Below are 21,247 nucleotides of genomic sequence, written 5' to 3' on the forward strand. Positions count from 1 at the left end.
AAAAATTAGCTGGGCGTGGTGGTGCACACCTGTAATCCTAGTTACTCGGGAAGCTGAGGCAGGAGAATCACTTGAATCCAGGAGGCAGAGGCTGCAGTGAGCTGACATCCTACCACTGTACTTCAGCCTGGACGACAGAGTGAGACTCCATCTCAAAAAAAAAAAAAAAAAAAAAAAAAACCTGGAGGATGAAAATTGTACCCAATACCTAGGACACTTTCTGCACAGAATAATATATAACCACTTAAGTAATAGCCATATGATAATTATGTCATTAAAATTTAAATTCTTGCGTAGCTCTACACAAAAAATTACCATTTATATCTTCCAATAGGATCCCAAAATCCAGGCCTTGAAAGTTTACAGGGTCCTTCAGTTGCCTGCTTATAGAAGCTATAAAATTTAAGCATCATTTCATTTGTTGGCTGGAATGAACCTGTTGGAAATACACATTAAACACAAATCACCTGGGGAATACAACTGATAATCTCAGGTTATAAATTAGCTTAGCTATACTAATAGTGATTTTATATTGCATTAATATTTTAGATAATGATTTATTTCTATCTTATAGAAACAAAAGTTACGGTTCTGTTAGTTGCTTGCTTCTTTGATTTCAAAACACTCTGAGATTTTAAACTTTAATAGCAATGTCTAAGATGGTTCAGTAAATAAAAGAATACATGAATAGACATGCTGTAGGTATAACCAAAGTAACCTGCAAATGTCTCTTTAAAAACATACTAAAATATAGAATAACTATTATTAAGCAATCTTAATAAGATATTTTTATTCAAAGCTTATGACAAATCAAAACTGACTAGCATAAGTGAAAAAGTTACATGTATACTCTGCCAAATTTCAAATTCTCAGTAGATAAGGAATTTGGGGCTAAAGCCAAACAGTATACACTATAGTAGAAAAAGAATTAATCTAAGATAAAATAGATTTCTCACTTCCTACCTCTGTAATTTTGGAGACATCAATTTCAGGATAATTCTTCATATGTGTTTCTAGCATATCTATAATTTTTCTCATGCTTAAAATTTTTAAATTGGCCAGTTGTGGTGGCTCACGTCTGTAATCCCAGCACTTTGTGAGGCTGAGGTGGGCAGATTGCCTGACCCCAGGAGTTCAGGGCCAGCCTGGGCAACATAGCAAAACCCTGTCTCTACAAATGAAAACAAAAATTAGCTGGGTGTGATGGCACACCCTGTAGTCCCAGCTACTCAGGAGGCTAAGCAGAGAGGATCTCCTGAGCCTGGGGAGGTCAAGGATGCAGTGAGCTGTGATCACACCACTGCACTACAGCCTTGGCAACAGAGAAAGACCCTGTCTCAAAAAGAAAAAAAAAAAATTCAAATTGTATAAGCAAGTGCTATAAGTTGCAATATTCTCAATAACTGAAAAATTGGAATGTTAATGTTTTATAATAAATAACTGTTTAAATAATTATGATATATAAATATAACAGGACAATATATAACTGTAGCCCTAAAAAGTTATATTGTAGAAAAATATAAATAATGGTATGAGTTCCATGATCTACTATAAATTTAGAAAAATAAGTTTAAAAACAACATACGTAATATGATACATTTTGGCAAAATATTTATATACATAAAAAGTACAGTAGAAAGATAAACATAAAATGTTTAAAGACTATCTCTGAATAGTAAGTATACAGATTATTTTCCTTTTTACTTATCTGTTTTTAAAAAAGTTTTAAACATCAGTGTATATTACTTTTATAACAAAATTTTAAAAATAAAAATTATAAGAAGATATTTTTTAAAGTTTGTAAATTGCATAAGCTAGCAGTTTATAAGAGCTGTGGGCTGGGCACAGTGGCTCACATCTGTAATCCTAGCACTTTGGGAGGCCGAGGCGGGTGGATCACCTGAGGTCAGGAGTTTAAGACCAGCCTGGCTAACATGGTGAAACCCCATCTCTACTAAAATACAAAAATTAGCCGGGCATGACGGCGGGTGCATGTAATCCCAGCTACTCAGGAGGCTGAGACGGAATTGCTTGAACCCGGAAGACGGTGGTTGCAGTGAGCCAAGATCACACCACTGCACTACAGCCTGGGCAGCTGAGCAAGACTTGGTCTCAAAAAAAAAAAGCTGTGCTGTGGAAATTACCACACAGATAAACTGACAGCTGGTGTTTCAGGTTTGGCCGAGAGTGCATAATTAATTCTCAAATCACTATAATAATTATCTGTATAATATATGCACATTTAGGAGTACCTAATAGATAGTGTTTTAATGATACAATCCTTTATAAAGCAGATGGAAAAAAATGGAGAAACCACAGTTTAAAATGGTCACTTATTTAAATAACACAAACCTAAATTTAAAACATCAAAAGTCTAATCTCAAAATATCTTCAGTAAGTCAACCAAATAAGTTTATTGGCTTAGGTGAATGATATTAAAAATACAAAAACCGAGAACATTTATTGAGTGTAGTCTGTGTGTAAGACATTCAAGTAAGATTTCTGTCCTCAAGGTGCTCACACATGATGTACTTCATATGTATTTGAAATATTAGCTAAGAATTTTAATTTTAAAAGGTTAAGGTCATACCAAACATAGATGCCATAGGATTCATTACTATTTCAGGCCTTAAATAAGGATTGAGAAACAAGGAACAAAAAACTCCAAGATCTTGCTCTTCGCATAATGATTCAGAGCAAATCAAATGGTTTAAAAGTAGTATTACAAAAATATTTATAATCCATTGTAACAAACTTCTGCTTCAATTAATATCAACTTCATTTCAGGGGATAACAGTATACTGGATGTTGTCCAACACAATTACCATTTGATAGGATATCTTTTTTTTTTTTTTTGAGTTGGAGTCTGGCTCTTGTCACCCAGGCTCGAGTACAATGGCGCAATCTCAGCTGATTCCTGAGTTCAAGCAATTTTCCTGCCTCAACTTCCCGAGTAGCTGGGATTACAGGAACTCGCCACTACACTCAGCTAATTTTTGTATTTTTAGTAGAGGTGGGGTTTCACCATGTTGGCCAGGCTGGTCTTGAATTCCTGATCTCAGGGCCTGCCTCGGTCTCCCAAAGTGCTGGGATTACAGGTGTGAGCCACCACGCCTGGCCTGATAGGGTATCTTTTTTTTTTAATTTAAATTAATTTAATTTAATTTTTGTGAAGATGGAGTCTGGCTCTGTCGCCCAGGCTGGGGTGTGATCTAGGCTCACCGCAAGCTCCCCCTCCCAGGTTCACGCCATTCTCTTGCCTCAGCCTCCTGAGTAGCTGGGACTACAGGCACCCGCCACCATGCCTGGCTACTTTTTTGTATTTTTAGTAGAGACGGGGTTTCACCGTATTAGCCAGGATGGTCTCGATCTCCTGACCCGCCTGGTGATCAGCCCGCCTCAGCATTAGCTCGCCTCGGCCTCCCACAGTGCTGGGATTACAGGCGTGAGCCACCACATCCGGCCGATAGGGTATGTTAACTTTGCAACACTTTCTTAAATATTATGTAAATACAAACTGTATTTTATATGGGTTTCCTAATAATGGTACATAATGTCAACAGGCATAGTGGCCTAGAGACATCAGTCTAGCTTTGCCAATTTTCAAAAAACTATAAAAACGTGTGCTTTAGAAGAAAGTATAAACATACTACTTACATAAAACTCTTAGAATCATAACTTTCTATAAACTCTAATAATCAGGGACTTAAAAAATCAATACCTAAATAAGTTCATACATTTTTTAATATATTTTATTTGTTCTTTCTTATCTTTCAGTCCCCCATATGCCCTCCTCCAATAGAATGTTTGAAATTACAAAAGGTTAAAAAAAAAAAAAAAGAAATTACGAAAGGTTCAGACACCACCATAGAAGGAAAGAAATTACAAATGGAACACTATTTTGTGTATATTTGTTTTTAAAACTTTCTGAATCTGCATTTAATGAATTTTTATTGAATGATTTGTGTTGAATATTTGTTACCTAGCCAAATGATAATTAATGAAAACAGAAATCATGATATTAAATACTATAGTAATGTATTATTAATGTATTCAGTTAGTTTTACAACTGTGGCGCAGTAGTAGCACCTAAAATTACTTTTTAAACATGTTTATTGGGCTGGGTGCGGTGGCTCATGCCTGTAATCCCAGCACTTTGGGTGGCCCAGGAGGGCAGATCACCTGAGATCGAGAGTTCGAGACCAGCCTGACCAACATGGAGAAACCCTGTCTCTACTAAAAATACAAAATTAGCCGGGCATGGTGACGCACGCGTGTAATCCCAGCTGCTGGATAGGCTGAGGCAGAAGAATTGCTTGAACCCGGGAGGTGGGGGTTGAGGTGAGCCGAGATTGTACCATTGCACTCCAGCCTGGGCAACAAGAGCGAAACTCCATCTCTAAATAAATAAATATGTTTATTGTGAAATATAATTCACATAATGTAGAAAGATATGAATTGAAAAGTATGTCTTCCTCTCTAAGACTCTGCATTTAGAACAGAGAAAAATATTTAATGGCCAAAAACTTCGCATTGGTCTATGACATAAAATTACAAATTCAAAAAGCTCTGCAAATTGTGAACAGGGTTAATATGAAGAAAAACCACACCTACTAGTCAAATTGCTGAAAACCGAAGATAGAAAAGAAATCTAAAAGGCAGCCAGAGAAATAGCACATTAAATACAAGAAGGAGATCAGCCACTGGAATGACATTTTTCTCACCAGCTGTAAAGAAGGTCCAATATGAGTATAAAAAAGAGAACATTGTACAATGGAATAGCAAATAGAAAGGTAGAAAATATATATTTATTAAAATAAAGAGAAATTACTTCACAATTGACTGTAGTTATTCTTTCTTTTCTGTCCCTTCATATCAAAAGTTTTCAAAAGGCTTAAGCTGGTAGACCCTATGAGTGTGTGGCATTAGGCGTCCCCAGCCTAGATTTTTGTTTGTTTGTTTGAGATGGAGTCCGGCTCTGTCGCCCAGGCTGGAGTGCAGTGGCATGATATCGTGTCACTGCAACCTCTGCCTCCCGGGTTCAAGCAATTTCCCTGTCTCAGCCTCCCGAGTAGCTGGGACTACAGGCGCACGCCACGAAGCCTGGCTAATTTTCGTATTTTTTAGTAGAGACGGGGTTTCACCATATTGGTCAGGCTGGTCTTGAACTCCGGACCTCAGGTGATCCATCCACCTCGGCCTCCCAAAGTGTTGGGATTACAGGCGTGAGCCACCGCGCCCGGCCCGGATTTTTTTTTTTTTAACACACCCAAATCCGCAGTCATTAAGTGACACCACTTTTGTTTTCAACAATATGAACTACTTAAAATCTGGATATTAGATTTTTCTCCAGTTTGGAAGATCAAAAGGTAATTAATTCATATTTAGTAGCTCCCCTTCCACTACATGGCTCCTACACAGAAAAAAAGGCTAAATAAACAACACTAGAACCAGAAAGTGAAAGGGGGCTTTGGGGCTCTGCAGGAGGCGTCTCCAGCCAGGGCCCAGCGCACGTACCATTCTTCGGCAAACTCTGGATCACCTTCACGGCCGCCTCAAACCTAGTCTCGTGCACGGATCTAGTGTCCGCCATCTCCAGCTGCCAGTGTTGGCCCCGGTCCCAAGGTCTGTCGGCGGGAATCAGGCAGCAGCAGCACCAGCTTTCCCAAGAGCCTGCATGAAACTGGAACATGGAGCGCAGCCGCGGATCAACATGCCCCAAAAGGAGAGGCCCAGGAGCGAAGCGGGTCAGTTCCCCTTTGCCCTGCCCTATCCAGGCCACACAGATCGAAGCGGCCCGGCTCCTTCCTCCTCCCCCGGGGCGTGACTAAGGCCACGAATCCGGCCCGCGACGACAGCAAAACAACTCACCGAGAGGAAGAGCATGTCTAGCAGAAGAGAGAGGGGGTCCGGGCATCGGTGGCCGCGGAGCCGCTCTCCCACCCTGGGGACCCTGGCGGAGCAGCCACACCCCCCATTCCGCCGGAGTCCTTCTGTCAGTCCGTGCCCTCCCCACAGCCCCGCCCCAGAGTCACCGGAGGACCCACTGGCGCCGCCGCCGCCGCAGCAGCAGTGCAGCAAACCCCACCCACCCGACCCGCCGCCGCGGCAAGGACGCGCGCGGCCCGTCTGTCCCCAGAGGAGGGTCTGGGAAGCCAGGAAAGGAGGAGATAGACCCGTCCAGGGGGCCACAGTCCCGGCTTGGTGCGGGGAGCACACTGTGCGCGCTTTTGTTCAGAAGGGGGAAACCGAGGCCAGACCGATGTGTCCGCTCTGGCAGCCGGGTGGACGACGTGCGCGCTGGGGATGGGCGGTTGGGTTCTGCACCTGGGCCCAAAGCTGCACGCGACGGCACCGCTGGGCAACAAAAATGACTCTGCGGTCCCCAGCGCCTGCACTCTCCTAAGTTAAGGTTTGAGGAAGGTAAATGGGGCCTAAGGAAAGGGCTTTAAGTCGGGACAGGTTCTGTGTGAAACTCCAGTTCTGCCATTTAAATTATGTGACCTAGGGCAAGTCACTTAGCCTCTCCAGTGGCAATCGTGACACCACTCTAAAGAGTAGATGGAGAAAAGCATTGGGGACCTTGGATGGAGGTGCTCAGCAGTCCCTGGCCCGCAGGTCTTCGACAGTTTTCGCCGCCCTGAGCCAAGAACGTCCGAGGAGCAGCCAAAGGAGAGAGGAGGTCGCCGGCTCCTAAACTGGGCTGGGACGGAGGGCAACTTCCCCTACACTACCCTTTCCACCCAGCCCCAGGGAGCCAGGCACCTCCAGCGGGATTTAATAGGAGACTGGGCATGGGGACGGCCGGGCACAGTGGCTCACGCCTGTAATCTCGATACTTTTGAGAGGTCGAGTCGGGAGGAAAGCTTGAGGCCCGGAGTTCAAGACGAACCTGGGCAACATGGCGAGACCCTGGCTCTATTTAAGAAACCAATAATTAAAAAAAAGAAAATTAAAAACAGGATACTGGGCGTGGAGGGCGGGGCCAATGAGGAGTCTTTACGGGTCGTCAACCCTGGAAAGGGGGTACCCTGGGCCTTCGACTTACTAGCGCAACCCGCCGCGTCCTTAGGCATTTGGGAAGTGCCCCAGTCCCAACGTTGGTTGGGGGACTGACTAGATTGTGGGGGGTGGAGTCCTGTGGCCCGGAAATCCCAAAGTATCCCGGATGGAAGAGTCGTTTTTGTCAGTTCGGGGGATGGGTTAGGAGGGTTCTAGTAAAAATCTAGGCGCAGATCGTAAGTTTCTCTTCCCTCGGAGCCGCGGCGCCGGCATTTACCTTGGTATTGCCGGGCAAGGCCTGTCCGGTAATGTCCCCGACGCCCGCCCCTCGCCCTGCCCCCGCGGGCTTATGGGAAATGTAGTCCCCCGCTCCGCCGCGCTTCCGGACGCCTCCCAGCGGCATCCGGCGTTCCTGCTAGCTCTTCCGGTTAGGCGTCTCGGTCCCGCGGACGCAGCAGCCCTGCGGCGGAATCCCTCCTTCCTAGCCAGTTGCATTTCGTGCCCCTTTGAAATGCCACATCCGCTTCCAGCTTAACGGACAGTCACTCAGTGGTGTCTTGAGACTGCCGCGGTGTCTGCAGCTGCGGCTTCTCCAGCGCCCGCCAGAGGCTTTGCTTCGGGTTTGTCTAATACAACACGGGGAATCATTTGATCGTGGACGTTTCACGTTTCTTTGTCTTCAAAAATGAAGAGGACGTTTTGTAAAATTATCACACAAAGATGAGAAATAGATTAGAGAATCAACTTTGGGTTGTAAATACTAAATAATTCCAAATGGTAATGTATGAGTGGCTAAAAAGCAGTGACACTTATCTAACGCGTTATTTTATTCCATAAAAGGAACAAACCTAAATTGAAGGAATATTCATTTCCCCCTTATTGGATTTAATAGAAACGTTTTCATTTTTAATGGGAAATAATAAATGTGACCTACAGACGTTTCAGTTTTTTAAAAAAATAAATCTCCCTCCTCTTTAGGGTGATTTCTGGTGGGATTGAGGAAAATGAACGGGTTTAGGGTTATCTTGGCCCAAAGTACAGTTTGGATTTGTCGCTAGTTCACTGTGTGACTGCGTCAGGAAACAAGCTCTGAAAAATTTTGTTTTCTCCAATAAAGTATGTGAAATTACCTAGCACGTAGTAGCCTTCAAGATTTTTGTATTTCCTCTTTTTTGATACTTAGCTGAGCAATAAATATTGGACAGCAGCACCAGGGAAGAATCTGAATCAGGCAGGGAGGATGGGCACTGCCCAGGAGGAAAAAGCGAACAGGAAAGTGTGCTGAGCAGGTGCCTTGGCGGGGGAGAGAGGAAAAGGAAATGTCTTCACACACACACACACACACACACACACACACACACACACACGGAATGAAGTTTCTTTCTGTCTCTTAAGTGATGTGTGAGTGGATGGACAAATTGCCCTCAGCTTTAAGGGCAATTCAGGATGATCTGTCTTAAAATTGATGCTCTGTGGAATGAGAAAAATGCTCCCTGCAGGGCATGCCCACTGCATGTGCTGGGAGGCTCTCCTACATCAAATGGGCAGATGTGCAGTCTCCACAGGGGCCCCAAGCCTCGCTGTGAGCCAAGGCTGCTTCAAACATGTCCACTATCTAAGGTAAGTCCCAGCAGGGGTCATTTATTTAAGGACAGTGGTGCTTTTCGTGGCTGATTTGCTGGTAAATGACAGGTGTGAGTGTAGTGAACATGTCTCCACCCACTTCACCCACCATCCTGTGCATCATGGAAACCTGTCTTGATGATCAGCAGCCATGTGTGATGGGGTGGAAAGGCCAGTCTCCAGAGACAGAATCCTGGGACCATCCCTGACTTTACAACTTACTAGCTTTCTTGCCACATTATTTAGTTTATTCAAGCTGTAATTTCCTTAAAATGGGGAATATTATCAATCTGTATCCCATAGGAAATTTGGAGCACATGAGTTCATTCAAGTAAAGTATACCATTAGCAGGCCATAACACAGGCATGAAGAAGGAAATACAATAATTTGTGCATGTGTGTGGTGGGGTTAAGTGTCACATCTTCATAAAATTCAACCCTACCCCCATTTCAGTCACTTGTCAGGGAGGAAAGCCAAGAAGCCAATTCCAAGAGTTTAGTGTGACATCAGTGTCTGGGTCATCTAAATTTGGCCATCTTTCTGCCATACCTAAGTCGTGTAGCAATTAACACAGCAGAGCTATATTTGCATGAGTATCTTTATAGTCTCTGTGTATATGCTGAGCAGAGCTGATTCATTTCACACATCATTTGCACTTGTTATAGAGCTCCTTCAATACTAATACCCAAACATGTTGGACAAAGAAAAGAAGACAGACACTTTTGTTTTGTTGCTTGTTTTCTATTGATTTTGCAATACTGTATTTTCAACTTCTTAGCGACACTGGCCCCATGTTAAAGGCGTATGTCACACACCCTGTTGTGAATAAAAAGTTTTTCTTTACAGTTGCCCTTGCAATGATAAACTTCTATTTGCACTGAAAGTAATGTTATTGCCCTTTCCATATAAAATTGTACTCATAGATCATTTTAAAGTAACCCATTTTTTTCTTAAAGAGATGAAATTGGAAAATAAAGTGGTAATAGTGTGTTTAATTTATAAGTGAACCCTAGGAACACAATTTGTTTTACTTTGTTATTATCACAAAACAGTAAAAATTTATCTTGTTTTTAACAGATTCCGATTATTAACAAATCCTGTTTGTATCCTATTTATTTATTTGCCACACACATGAAAGTCCTCTTTTTCTTCTTGCTAGAGACCTAAACTGTGATGATCAAATTGAACAGTATAAACAAGCAATTAGATGATTAATTTGCTACAACCTACTCTGAAATATGAGACATTTTATCCACTTATGTATATTCAAGGCCAAAGTTATCAATAAAATACAGGCAGAAGTTATGCAGAATGAAAAGACATACACCTGTGTAATCCTCGTCTGTTTTTTTCTTCTTGTTTTCTCACATCATTCAAGTCATCAAAATTTTATTGCTTATTACATGACAAGAAATACAATGTTAGACATAAAATGAATAAAGGAAATTCTCTATCCTCAGGAAATTTACAATGTGGAGAAAAAGATGCAGTAATATAACACTATAATGCAATATAACCCAATGTATATCATATACTGCAATGAATTCTATGAAAGATTTATTAACAAAGTGCTTGGGGAAAACAGAGGAGGTATAATGACTCCTGATCCTGGCTTCTGAAGAAGACCAGAAAAGACTAGAGAGGAGGAAGCATATTTACTGACCTTGAGGAACAAGGAGGATACATTCCGTGGGAAAGAGGTGGGCTGGGCGCAGTGACTCACATCTGTAATCTGAGCACTTTGGGAGGCCAAGGCAGGAGGATCGCTTGCATCCAGGAGTTTGAGGCTACAGTGAGTTATGATCACACCACTGCACTCCAGCCTGGCCAGCAGAGCAAGGCCCTGTCACTACCAAAAAAAAAGTTAGGCATTCCACATAGACCACATGCAAAGGCAGAGGAGGAACTGAGTTTTGGGAGATAAAGAGGATTTGGAAGAAACATAGAATGTATGACAAAAGTTAGTGAGATAAGAATTTGGAATAAAACTTGGAGGCAGTTTGTCAGAAATTCAGACGTTATCATGGAGGCTTTAGGGAGCCATTACCTAAATTTAAACAGGGCTGTGGTGATAATTTTTTCTTAAAAAAAAAAAAAAAACACAACAAAATTGAGAGCACGTGGGAGGAAGAATTTGGAAATAGCAGAATCACCGTAAAGGTGGAAAATATTTACTTTTGACTAAATTGCTAAATTGAGGCATGTTAAATAGAAAATTCACGAGTGTGTTTTTAGTAGAGCCTAAGCTTCTTGAATTATTATTCACTTTAGTTAGAATCACTGCAGTTCTATGCATAAAATTAAGACAAAAAGACAAAACAGATACATTGAAAGTTAAGATAACTGAACAAGTAGATTAGTCTATTCTTCCAGTGTCTTGTAGACTTCTCAGGATGATAAAGAAATTCTACTGTGTCACTGTCAGTGCACGATATATAATATACTAATGATTTTTTTTCAAGAAGAACAATGGTATTTAATTGTAAAATCTCCACCCCCTGAGGATATGTTTTCAGGTCTGGGTGATTAATTAGACTGGGAAACGAGGGAACGACGGCCCTGTGCTTCCTCCGCCTGCTGCCTCTGAGGATGTGTGGGCCACTGGCTTCAGTCCTGCTTTTTCTTTCTGATGACCCTTGTTGTTTCCGCCAAGTATTTTTGCAGGAGGCCTGAGGCGGGCTGGGGTCACTCTATGTTCTCCTCCCGTGGCAGGGTTTCACTCTCCTCCCCCTTCTCTGTTGGGGTTTCACTGTCCTCATCAGATGGGGATCTTGTCCTCATTAGATGACTTCTTGTGCAGCTTCCATGCTGGGTTATTTGCTCTTGTGGCACTGAGAGGTTTGTACATATCTTTAAGCCAGAGTGGCTGTCCGAATGAGAAAGATCCATCCTGAGTCTCACTTCGCGAAGAGCATCTCGTCTGTGGCAGAAATCTGAAAATGCCCCTTGAGAATCCTTCTCCATCTTCTTGTGATGACTTTCGGTGAGAATAAATCTCAATGAGGCAAAAAATTATAATCAAGTCGTTAGTATTTCTGTCACAGATATTGCCAGATGAGTTTGTTGTTATAGCCATATCCTGGAACTTCTTTTGTGAGCTCACTCGACTTCTGCTCTTTCTGTTCGTTCTGGGCTTCCATGCTCTCATTGATATAGTTCTCAGTTTTCCACTGGTCCGTATCCCATTCTGCCTTGGACACCTTTACTTCTTGCTGCTCACTTAGAAGCTTCATCAGGAGGCCTGTCCTGGAGATGAGCTTGGCACAGGTCAATTGCACATGGGTCTCAGAGCAGTCCATCTTCAATGTCCAGATAACATGAGAAATGAGCCTTCTCACGTTGTTGGGGATGAGGGAACGTAGCTGTTGGGTTAGCTGAATTTCAAACTGATCACCTGGGGATGAGAACAATGGGTAATTGAAGCTTTTGGGCTCGGGGGACAGGTTAGTGCCCATGTTGTTGTATTCCCATTTTGTCTCAGTTTGCTTAATAGTTGGCCCTAAGTCGAATGCAGTCCCAGCAGAATCTGCCTCAGGAGAATGATTGTGGGTTGTGTTTTCAGAGATGGTGCCTTCTGGCCTAGTAGTGTTTTCCATAAAAATGTTTTCTTCAAAGACATTTCTTGCAGTTGTGTTTTTTACATTAGTGCTTTCTATAAAATGTTCTGAAGGAGCAAATACTTCTGGAAAAGGATTTTCCTGAGGACTTGGGTCTCCTAAAGATGAAAAAGCCCCTTGGGAAAGGGAATTTATGAGGCTCTTCGCTGCAGAGAACGGAGGCCTCTTTGCGAGCATCAGTCTATTGAGGTAACTTTTCTTTCTGAACTTTGGACTCTTTTTGGCCTTGGGTGTTCTGTGGGCCATGTGGGAGCAAGTTTTATGAAAGCGGTATTTTTTTCTGGAATGTACGATTGGTTTAGCAGCCTTCATATTTTTAACTCTAGCCTTTGCATTTTCTAAAATGAAAATGGCGTAGGTTAAGTCTTTTGATCTGTCTCTGACCTGAGGTAGTGCTTTTGCAGAGGTGGATGCAGAAGGTGCACCCATGGAGAAGGGTTTCAGCACAGAGGAGACTGCGGCCTTATGCTCTTGGATGAACGAAGGCTTGTAGACGGTGTTTCCCACTAACTTCTCAGACCCCTGCTCTATATGAGGCTGTCTCAGCATCCTTGGGGCTGGACTCCTGAGCCTTTTTTCTTTGGCAGAGTTCTCCACAAATGCCTGGGCACCCTGTTCCCTCCTGATCCTCTGCTTTCCACCTCTTTAAAGTGCCTTTTCAGGATGCTCCTTGGGCCCATGAGGACTCTGTTCACTCTCTGCAGGTTTTTGCCTACACTTTGAATCTTTGCCAGGCTGCTTTCATGTGGTTAGATAGTTTCTAATTTCTTTTCAAACATTTGGCATTTAAATTTGTTGCCTAGAAGGCTGGACTGCATGAGCATGGCAGTTTTTTCTTCCCTTTTAACTTCGTCAATTTTTTTCTTGTATTTCTGCATCTAACATATTTACCAGCAAATACAGCTTTCTCAATTTATTTTTATAAGTTGAGTTGTTGGATGCAGGTGGAAGAAAGGGGCTCTTTGTATTGTTATTCAAAATACCCAGGGGCCTATCTCCATCTTGCACATTTGAAGAAAGCAGATTAATGAACGGTAACAACATTGATTTCACATCTAGATTTACCACTGAGAAATAAGGCAAGATGTAACTTAGCATGCTGATAACATCCCTCTCATCACTGGTGTCTAGCTGCCCACTCCCAAAGCCTGACAAATTGATGCCATTGCTGTCTGAGGCTGCCTCCGGCTCAGTAGTCAGCTCAGTGCTCGTGTGCTTCTTTCGGGCTTGTAACACCTTCATGAATGCTCCTTCTGGATTCTCTACAGATGCTTCTTCAGGACAATGTATGGTGTTTGTCAGACATGCACTGTTGGAATGTAGCTTGACTGTCTTGCAGACAGCCTCAATGCTATTTTTAAATTGGCAGAGGCAGCAGGCCATATGGCTAGGTAAGATCAGTTTCTCCAGTTCAACAGTCATCATGAGAATGTTCTCAATTGTTGTAAGTGGGACTTGCATTGTTCCCATGTCTAGATATTTTAATGCTGACAATTTAAAGAGATATGGATCTTCAACAGTTGTCAGAGGATTGCGATTGAGAATTAACTTGTGTAAAAACTGCATTCTATGCCAGGCCTGAAATGTTCCAAAGCTCACTTCTGTGAGTAAATTGCAACCAAGATTTAGAAACTGCAAAAATGGTAGTGGTTCAAATGTATGTCTTTCAATAGACTGTATTTTATTGCAGGATAAATCTAAATACTGGAGGGATAGCAGGCCTTCAAATGAATCCTTATGTAATTCAGTCAAATAATTTTCACTGAGAATTAGTTTCTTGGTCCAACTGTATGCTTTCCATACATTTCCATCAATGTAAGAAATATAGTTTCCTTGGAAATTTAAGATAGTGAAGGTGCCATTGTAGGTGTTGGGCTCTGGCACAGGCACTTGGCGGAGCCTCTGTTTTGGGCTGAGATTAATACACGACAGCGTCTCATCTCCGCAGGTACAGAGCTCACATATGTTGGTGCTTGTGGAAGCCTTCTGTTCCTCTGGTGCAGTTAAAGCCTTATTTTGGGCGTTAACTTTCAGATTGCACCAATGAATCCTGAGTAGGTTCTAGTTCAGTAGGTGGACCTGTGACTTCAGTCAGTTTTCAATGCAGAGTCTGAACATGGTCTGGACGAGGAGCTGTAGTCTTCTCCAGGGCTGTAGAATGTCCAGTCTCTGTAGTGGGCTCTGGAGTTATGGCAAGCCCCAGGTCTGGAGGCTGAGTTGAGGTCTCCTCCGTAGTTGGAGATGGTTTAACCTCTGTAGTAGGTTCTGTAGTTATGGTAAGCTCCAGGTCTAGAGGTGGAAGTGTGACTTGAGTCAGGTTTGAATGCTGAGCCTGACCCTTGTCTGAAGGTGGAAGTGTCACCTCAGGGTGTTCTGGAGGAGGAGCTGTAGTCATCAGGGCTATAGAAGGTTCAACCTCTGTTGTGGATTCTGGAGTGATGGTAAGTCCCAGGTCCAAACGTTGAACTGTAATGCTGGGTGACATTGGATGCTGAGCTTGATCCTGACCTGGTGTTAGAATTGTTACCTCTTGATATACTGGAAGTTGGGATACAACTTTCTTAGGAGGCTGAGTTGGGGTCTCCTGCATGGTTGGAGAAAGTTCAGCCTCTGTTTTGGATTCTGGAGTGACAGTAAGCCCCAGGTCCAAAGGTTGAACTGTGGCTTGAGTCAGGTTTGAATGTTCTGGAGGCTGAGCTACAACTACATTAGGGAGCTCTGGAGTCTGAGCTGGGGCCTCTTGCTGGGTTAGAGAAGACTCACCCTTCTCAGCAGTCTGTGGATGCTCAGCTGCAGCCTCCTGCTGGGTTGGAGAGGGGTTCTCATTATTAATAGGTTCCGGAGACTGAACTGAAGTCTCGCTGTTGAATTGCTAAAGGTCCAGCATCTTCCGGTGACTCTGGAGGCAGAGGTGGGCCCCCGCGCTGGATGGCGGGAGGTTCTACATCGTTACCTGGCCCTGAGAGCTGAGCTGTAGCCTCCTGGTGGACTGGGTACGTTCCCACCTCTGCACTAGGCTCCATTGCTATGGTGAGCTGCATATCTGGAGGCTTAACAGAGACATTGGGCAAATCTGAATGCTGAGTTTGACGGTGACCTGGAGGTGAAACTGTGACTTCATGATGTTCTGGAGGCTGAGCTGGGGTCTTCTGCTGGGCAGGAGAAGATTCAACCTCCCCAGAAGACTCAGAAGGCTGAGCTGGCTGCTCCTGCTCACTGATGGAAAGTTCACGCTCCACAGGATGACATGGAGGCTCAGTTGGGGTCTCCTGTTGGGTTGCAGAAGGTTCCACCTCCTCTGGAAACTGAACTGGGGCCTCCTGCTGGGCTTGGGAAGATTGTGTCTCATTGGTAGGCTCTGAAGTTACGGTAACCTTCACATCTGCAGGTTTAACTGTAATGTTGGGCAAGTTATGATGAACTTGATCCTCACCTGGAGGTTGAACTGTCACCTCATGATTTGGTAGAGTTTGAGCTAGACTCTCCATAGAGGACTCTGGAGGCAGAGCTGGGGCCTCCTGCTGGGTTGAAGAAGGAGCTGTGGAAGCTGCGCTGGGGCTTCTTCCTGTAGTGAAGAGGACTGGATGTCTTCAAGGGTCTCTGGATTTTGAGTTTCAGGCTCTAGATGGAATTCAGAAAGTCCAACTTGCTCAGGGGACCCTGGAGGCTCATCTGAGTTCACCTGGAGTTCTGGAGGCAGGCTGCCGGGATACAGTGTATCCATACTCGAATATTCATCCTACAAAGTCTGTTTCTAACGCTGAGGTTTGGATCATTGCTGTGGAATTCCAACAATCTCAGCAATGTGCCAGCGCTGAGCTAGATCTTTCTTCAGGTTCTTGGGCGAAACAATAAATTTGGTTGGTTTTGAAACCTTACTGTCTAGTGGAACAAGTATTTCATCTGCCTGATGACCTGCAGCCCGATCTAGATCTGCAGTTTGAACCTTACTTGTGAGGCGAGGAGGCTGAACTAGGGTCTGGTTCTGATCCCTGTCCAGCATTGTAACCACCTCTGGGAGCCTTTCTTGCAGAGTCAGCTTGTCATTGAAATCCTGGTGTGCAACCGAGAACTGCTCTGGTCCTAGGGGCAGCTCTCCAGCTGAATCCATGTCCAGGAATGGAACTAAATTTTCAGTTGATTCCTGGGGTGGGGCTGACATCTGCGAGGAAGCAGAGGGCCCCATGTAGTCAAAGTCCCCCGGGTCTGCTGGGGCAATAGGTGCATGGGGAGATTCCCATGGGAGATAGGAGGAGTGGAAGACCAGGGCTCAGGCGGCCCCCGGGGGTTAGAGGTCAGCTGAAGCAAATCCTTGACCCACTCCAGAGGCTGAGCCTCCTTGACTAGTGGCCACAATAGTTGCCACGTGAGGAGGGGCCACAGGCCCCAGAAACACAGCCGGGACATGACACATGCTGGCACCGCGCACTGAGCGGGAGCCATTCTGGCAGCCCCCAGACGCTCGTGCCCCTTATAAGTGTGCGCCCCGCCCTGTCTTTATGACACCTTTATGCCACTTTTATTAGGCTCAGGTCTAGATCTGCTCCATGTCACCAGGGAAATCTTACGTCACAATCCCGTCCAAGCACCCCTTCCCATCCCGCCCCGCCGGAACCCCCTCCCCTCCCCTTAGTGAGGAAGGATTTGGGCCGCAGACCCGGGTGGTCCCAGGACTCCAGGGCCTGCAGCAGTGGGGTAGGGTGGGGTGGGGGCACGGCAGAGCTTCCCAAGGAAGTCAGGCGACCTCGCCTCCGGATATTCAGAAGTGCTAGTCCAGTTCTGGCAGCCTGAACTCTTCCTCCTTCAAGGTGAAATCTGAGAATACTCTTCCTTCCAGGGAGAGCAACCGACCTGTAATCCCAGCTACTCAGGAGACTGAAGCAGGAGAATCGCTTGAACCTGGGAGTCAGAGGTTGCAGTGAGGCGAGATCGCAACATTGCATTCCAGCCTGAAGTGCTGCTGTAGGTACTATGGCTCCTGAAGCTGCTTTCCCTGCAGTAACTGGCGTCCTCGTCGTCGTCTTCCAGCTCCTCCGGGTAATCGGAGTCATCGTCGTCCTCCCCCATCTCATCCTTCTAGTTGTCCTCAGACTCCTGGGTCTCCTCAGCGTCGCGTCCTCCTCCTCCTCCTCGCTCTTAAGGTCATCGTACACCACTTTGTTGACGGCCCGAGGGCCGCGGTGGTGCTCGCCAGGTGGCTGCCCCCGCCCCCCCGCCCCCGCCCCCCGCCTGCCCGGGGCGCTGGTGTGTCCGGTGTGGTAGGGGGGCTGGGGGCAGCGGCGGCTTCCCCGGCTACTGCTGCCCACCGTGGGCGAGCTCAGCCGCGTCTTGGGCTCCACCTCATCCTGGCGGCGGCCCACCTGCCCGGGCTTGCTACTGCGTTGCCGCCAGCGGAGCTCCCGATGGGTTCGGACGTGGGCGGCGGCGGCTGAGGCTGGGGGAGAAGGGAAAGCGGACGGGGAGGGACGTGCGCAATGGGGGCAGTGGGGAGCGCCGGGGCCTGACGGGGAGGCCCGAGGGGCTGGGCGCCTGGGCGGTAGGGGCCCGGCCTGCGGAAGCGGCTGGAGGGGGAAGGCTCAAGCCGAATCGCTGGGGCCCCACTCTGGATCATCTTCAGCCGCCATCTTGTTTCTTCCCGTTCAATATACTAACAATTCTTAAATCCATGCAGATTTCAAGAAAAAAAATCAATATATATATAGTCTTAATTCCAGCCGGGCGCAGTGGCTCACGCCTGTAATCCCAGTACTTTGGGAGGCCGAGGCGTGTGGATCACGAGGTCAAGAGATCAAGACCATCCTGGCCAACACGGTGAAACCTCGTCTCTATTAAAAATACAAAAATTAGTCGGGTATGGTGGTGGGCGCCTGTAGTCCCAGCTACTCAGGAGGCTGAGGCAGAAAGATCACTTGAACCCGGGAGGCGGAGGTTGCAGTTGAGCCACTGCACTCCAGCCTGGCGACAGAGCGATACTCTGTCTCAGAAAAAAAAAAAAAAAAAAAAGCAGCAGCTGGACTCATGGAGCCTTGGGGAAATCTTCTCAAGATGCAACGGAGGTACTATGCCAAAGGAGACATTCTGAAAGCAGGAGGCATCATATTTTATACATATTCAATCACAGATCTTTATATAGTAGTTCTTCTTCCATAGGAAGAATCTACAGGAAACTAAGAGGTAGAAACAGGAGTGTCCCCAGTTACAAATGCTCCCAATAATCTTCTAAGGTTTTCCTGTGCTTCTCATCACTGCAGCTCTGGGATCTGGAAGGCAGGCAAGTCCTGCTCTCTGAAGGTTATCGGTTGGGTGCTTTAGATTCCTTGGGTCCAGTAACCAAAAGACAAGAAATACATCACCATTGGGGCAGGATTCATATACTCTGATCAGCAGGAGGAGGCAGGGCTGCTTTTCCACAAAAGAAACAGAGATAATCTCTCTCACACACACACACAGATACACTCCCCACCCCCATAGTCTCTCACACGCGCGCACACACACACACACACTCTCTCTCTCCACCCCCATTTTCTCGCTGTCTCTTTTTTGTTATTAATTTCCTGCTGGAGTGCAGTGGCAGGATTTCGGCTCACTGCAACCTCCGACTCCCGGGTTCAAGCGATTCTACTGCCTCAGCCTCCCGTGTAGCTGAGACTACAGGCACAGTCCACCACACCCGGCTAATTTTTGTATTTTCAGTAGAGACGGGGTTTCACCATGTTGGCCAGGATGGTCTCAATCTCTTGAGTTCGTGATCCGCCAGCCTCGGCCTCCCAAAGTGCTGCGATTACAGGCATGAGCCGCCGCGCCCAGCCTATCTTCCTTAATTCTATTGTGTGTTGAGAAGTTTATTAACTTTTCCAAATAGTAGGTTATTTATTTATAGGTTAGATTTATCTTCTTATAGTAATTTCACTTGGAGGATAAATTTTATTTTGTTTCTTTTTATTATACTTTAAGTTCTGGGATACATGTACAGAACGTGCATGTTTGTTGCATAGGTATACGTGTGGCATGGTGGTTTGCTGCATCCATCAACCCGTCATCTACATTAGGTATTTCTCCTAATGTTGTCCCTCCTGTACTCCCCCACTCCCCGACAGGCTCCAGTATGTGGTGTTCCACTCCCTGTGTCCATGTGTTCTCACTGTTCGACTCCCACTTATGAGTGATGTATCTCAAAATAATAAGAGCTATTTATGACAAACCCACAGCCAATATTATACTGAATGGGCAAAAGCTGGAAGCATTCCATTTGAAAACCGACAAAGGACAAGGATGCCGTCTCTCACCACTCCTATTCAACATAGTATTGGAAGTTCTGGCCAAGGCAATCAGGCAAGAGAAAGAAATAAAAGGGTATTCAGATAGGAAGAGAGAAAGTCAAATTGTCCCTGTTTGCAGATGACATGATTGTATATTTAGAAAACCCCATCGTTTCAGCCCAAAATCTCCTTAAGCTGATAAGCAACTTCAGCAAAATCTCAGGATACAAAAACAATGTGCAGAAATCTCAAGCATTCTATACACCAAAAATAGAGATCCAAATAATGAGTGAACTCCCATTCACAATTGCTACAAAGAGAATAAAATACCTAGGAATCCAACTTACAAGGGATGTGAAGGACCTCTTCAAGGTGAACTACAAACCACTGCTCAAGGAAATAAGAGACGACATAAACAAATTGAAACATTCCATGCTCATGAATAGGAAGAATCAACATTATGAAAGTGGCCATACTGCCCAAAGTAATTTATAGATTCAATGCTATCCCCATCAAGCTACCATTGATTTGATTCACAGAATTAGAAAAAATTACTTTAAATTTCTTATGTAACCAAAAAAGAGCCCGTATAGCCAAGACAATCCTGAGCAAAAAGAACAAAGCTGGAGGCATCACGCTACATGACTTCAAACTATACTACAAGAAGGATAAATTTTAAAAATGTGAAGCACAATAATTTTTTGTTGACCTTTAAAAAAGAAGTGTATTTTTAATTTGAAAGGTACAATGTTAGATATTTTTACTAAAATAACACAATCATTTGCACACTCATCTAACTACTCTGTTTTGGTTCCTCTGAACCTGATTATAAACCAACAATATTTCTTTTGGCCTATTTATAAGCTTTTATTTTTATATTTGGATAAACATTTAATAAAAACATTGTATATTTTTAAATTATAGACTCTACAGTTACTCAAACAAAAATTTCTTCTCTCTTCTAACTGATAAACCTATTTCTGACTAGCATTTCTCTAGTTTATATAATCACAGCTGTTTCCTATACTAATATAATCTTTTCTGCACATATACTGAGCGTGTATTTACAATATATCAAAAAATATTTTAACAACCTAAGAGTTATTGTTTTCTAATTGTGGAGTATGGTTTTCATTTTTTTCCTTTTTTATTGTTGAAGATGCTTATTCTCTTTTTCATAATTTACTATACTTTTTTTTTGAGACAGAGTTTTTGTGCTGTTGCCCAGGCTATATGCCTATTAGCATAAGCCCCTTTCTCACTGGTCGCAAGCCTAAGCTTCTCTGCAGGTAGAGGCTCCTTTAGCCAAAACTTTTCAATTCCTAACAACTTTTGCACTTTCAAAAAGAGAAGAAAAGAACCCAAAACAGGCCAGGTGCGGTGGCTCACACCTGTAATCCTAGCATTTTGGGAGGGCTAGGTGGGCGGATCACTTGAGGTCCGGAGTTCGAGACCAGCCTGGCCAACATGGTGAAACCCTGTCTCAACCAAAAGTACAAAAATTAGCTGGGCATGATGGCGCATGCTTGTAATCCCAGCTACTCAGGAAGCTGAGGCCGGAGGATCTCTTGAACCCGGGAGGCAAAAGTTGCAGTGGGCTGGGAGGCAGAGGTTACAGTGAGCGGAGATAGTGCCACTGCACTCCAGCCTAGGTGACAGAGCCAGACTCCATCCCCCTGAGAGATGACAACGGGCTAGCAGCCCTAGCTTGCTCTCCGCGCCTCCTTGGCCTCAGCGTCCACTCTA

The 21,247-nt window shown here is 44.7% G+C and overlaps 1 protein-coding gene and 1 pseudogene across 19 annotated transcripts in view; both read right to left on the reverse strand.

Moving 5' to 3' along the window:
* Window positions 1–7,347, reverse strand: part of ACBD5 (acyl-CoA binding domain containing 5) — a 47,784-nt gene extending 40,437 nt beyond the window's left edge. For 4 of the 19 annotated variants that reach the window (XM_055274995.1, XM_055274987.1, XM_055274994.1 and 1 more), the window contains exons 1-3: window positions 5,872–6,078; window positions 5,518–5,683; window positions 316–436 (exon numbers count right to left, since the gene is read on the reverse strand). In XM_055274995.1, the coding sequence (XP_055130970.1) occupies window positions 316–436; window positions 5,518–5,683; window positions 5,872–5,886 (302 nt within the window). In that variant the 5' untranslated portion in view covers window positions 5,887–6,078. Of the gene's footprint in view, window positions 1–315; window positions 437–5,517; window positions 5,684–5,871; window positions 6,087–7,048 lie in introns of those variants that run through there. The other 15 variants (XM_055274993.1, XM_055274992.1, XM_055274989.1 and 12 more) reach the window with 12 other exon arrangements.
* Window positions 7,348–10,711: 3,364 nt separating this feature from the next.
* LOC129480758 (leucine-rich repeat-containing protein 37A-like) lies at window positions 10,712–16,685 on the reverse strand (annotated as a pseudogene).
* Window positions 16,686–21,247: the final 4,562 nt, after the last annotated feature.

Source organism: Symphalangus syndactylus, chromosome 4, assembly GCF_028878055.3.
Source record: "Symphalangus syndactylus isolate Jambi chromosome 4, NHGRI_mSymSyn1-v2.1_pri, whole genome shotgun sequence".
In the NCBI taxonomy this organism is placed as follows: Eukaryota; Metazoa; Chordata; class Mammalia; order Primates; family Hylobatidae; genus Symphalangus; species Symphalangus syndactylus.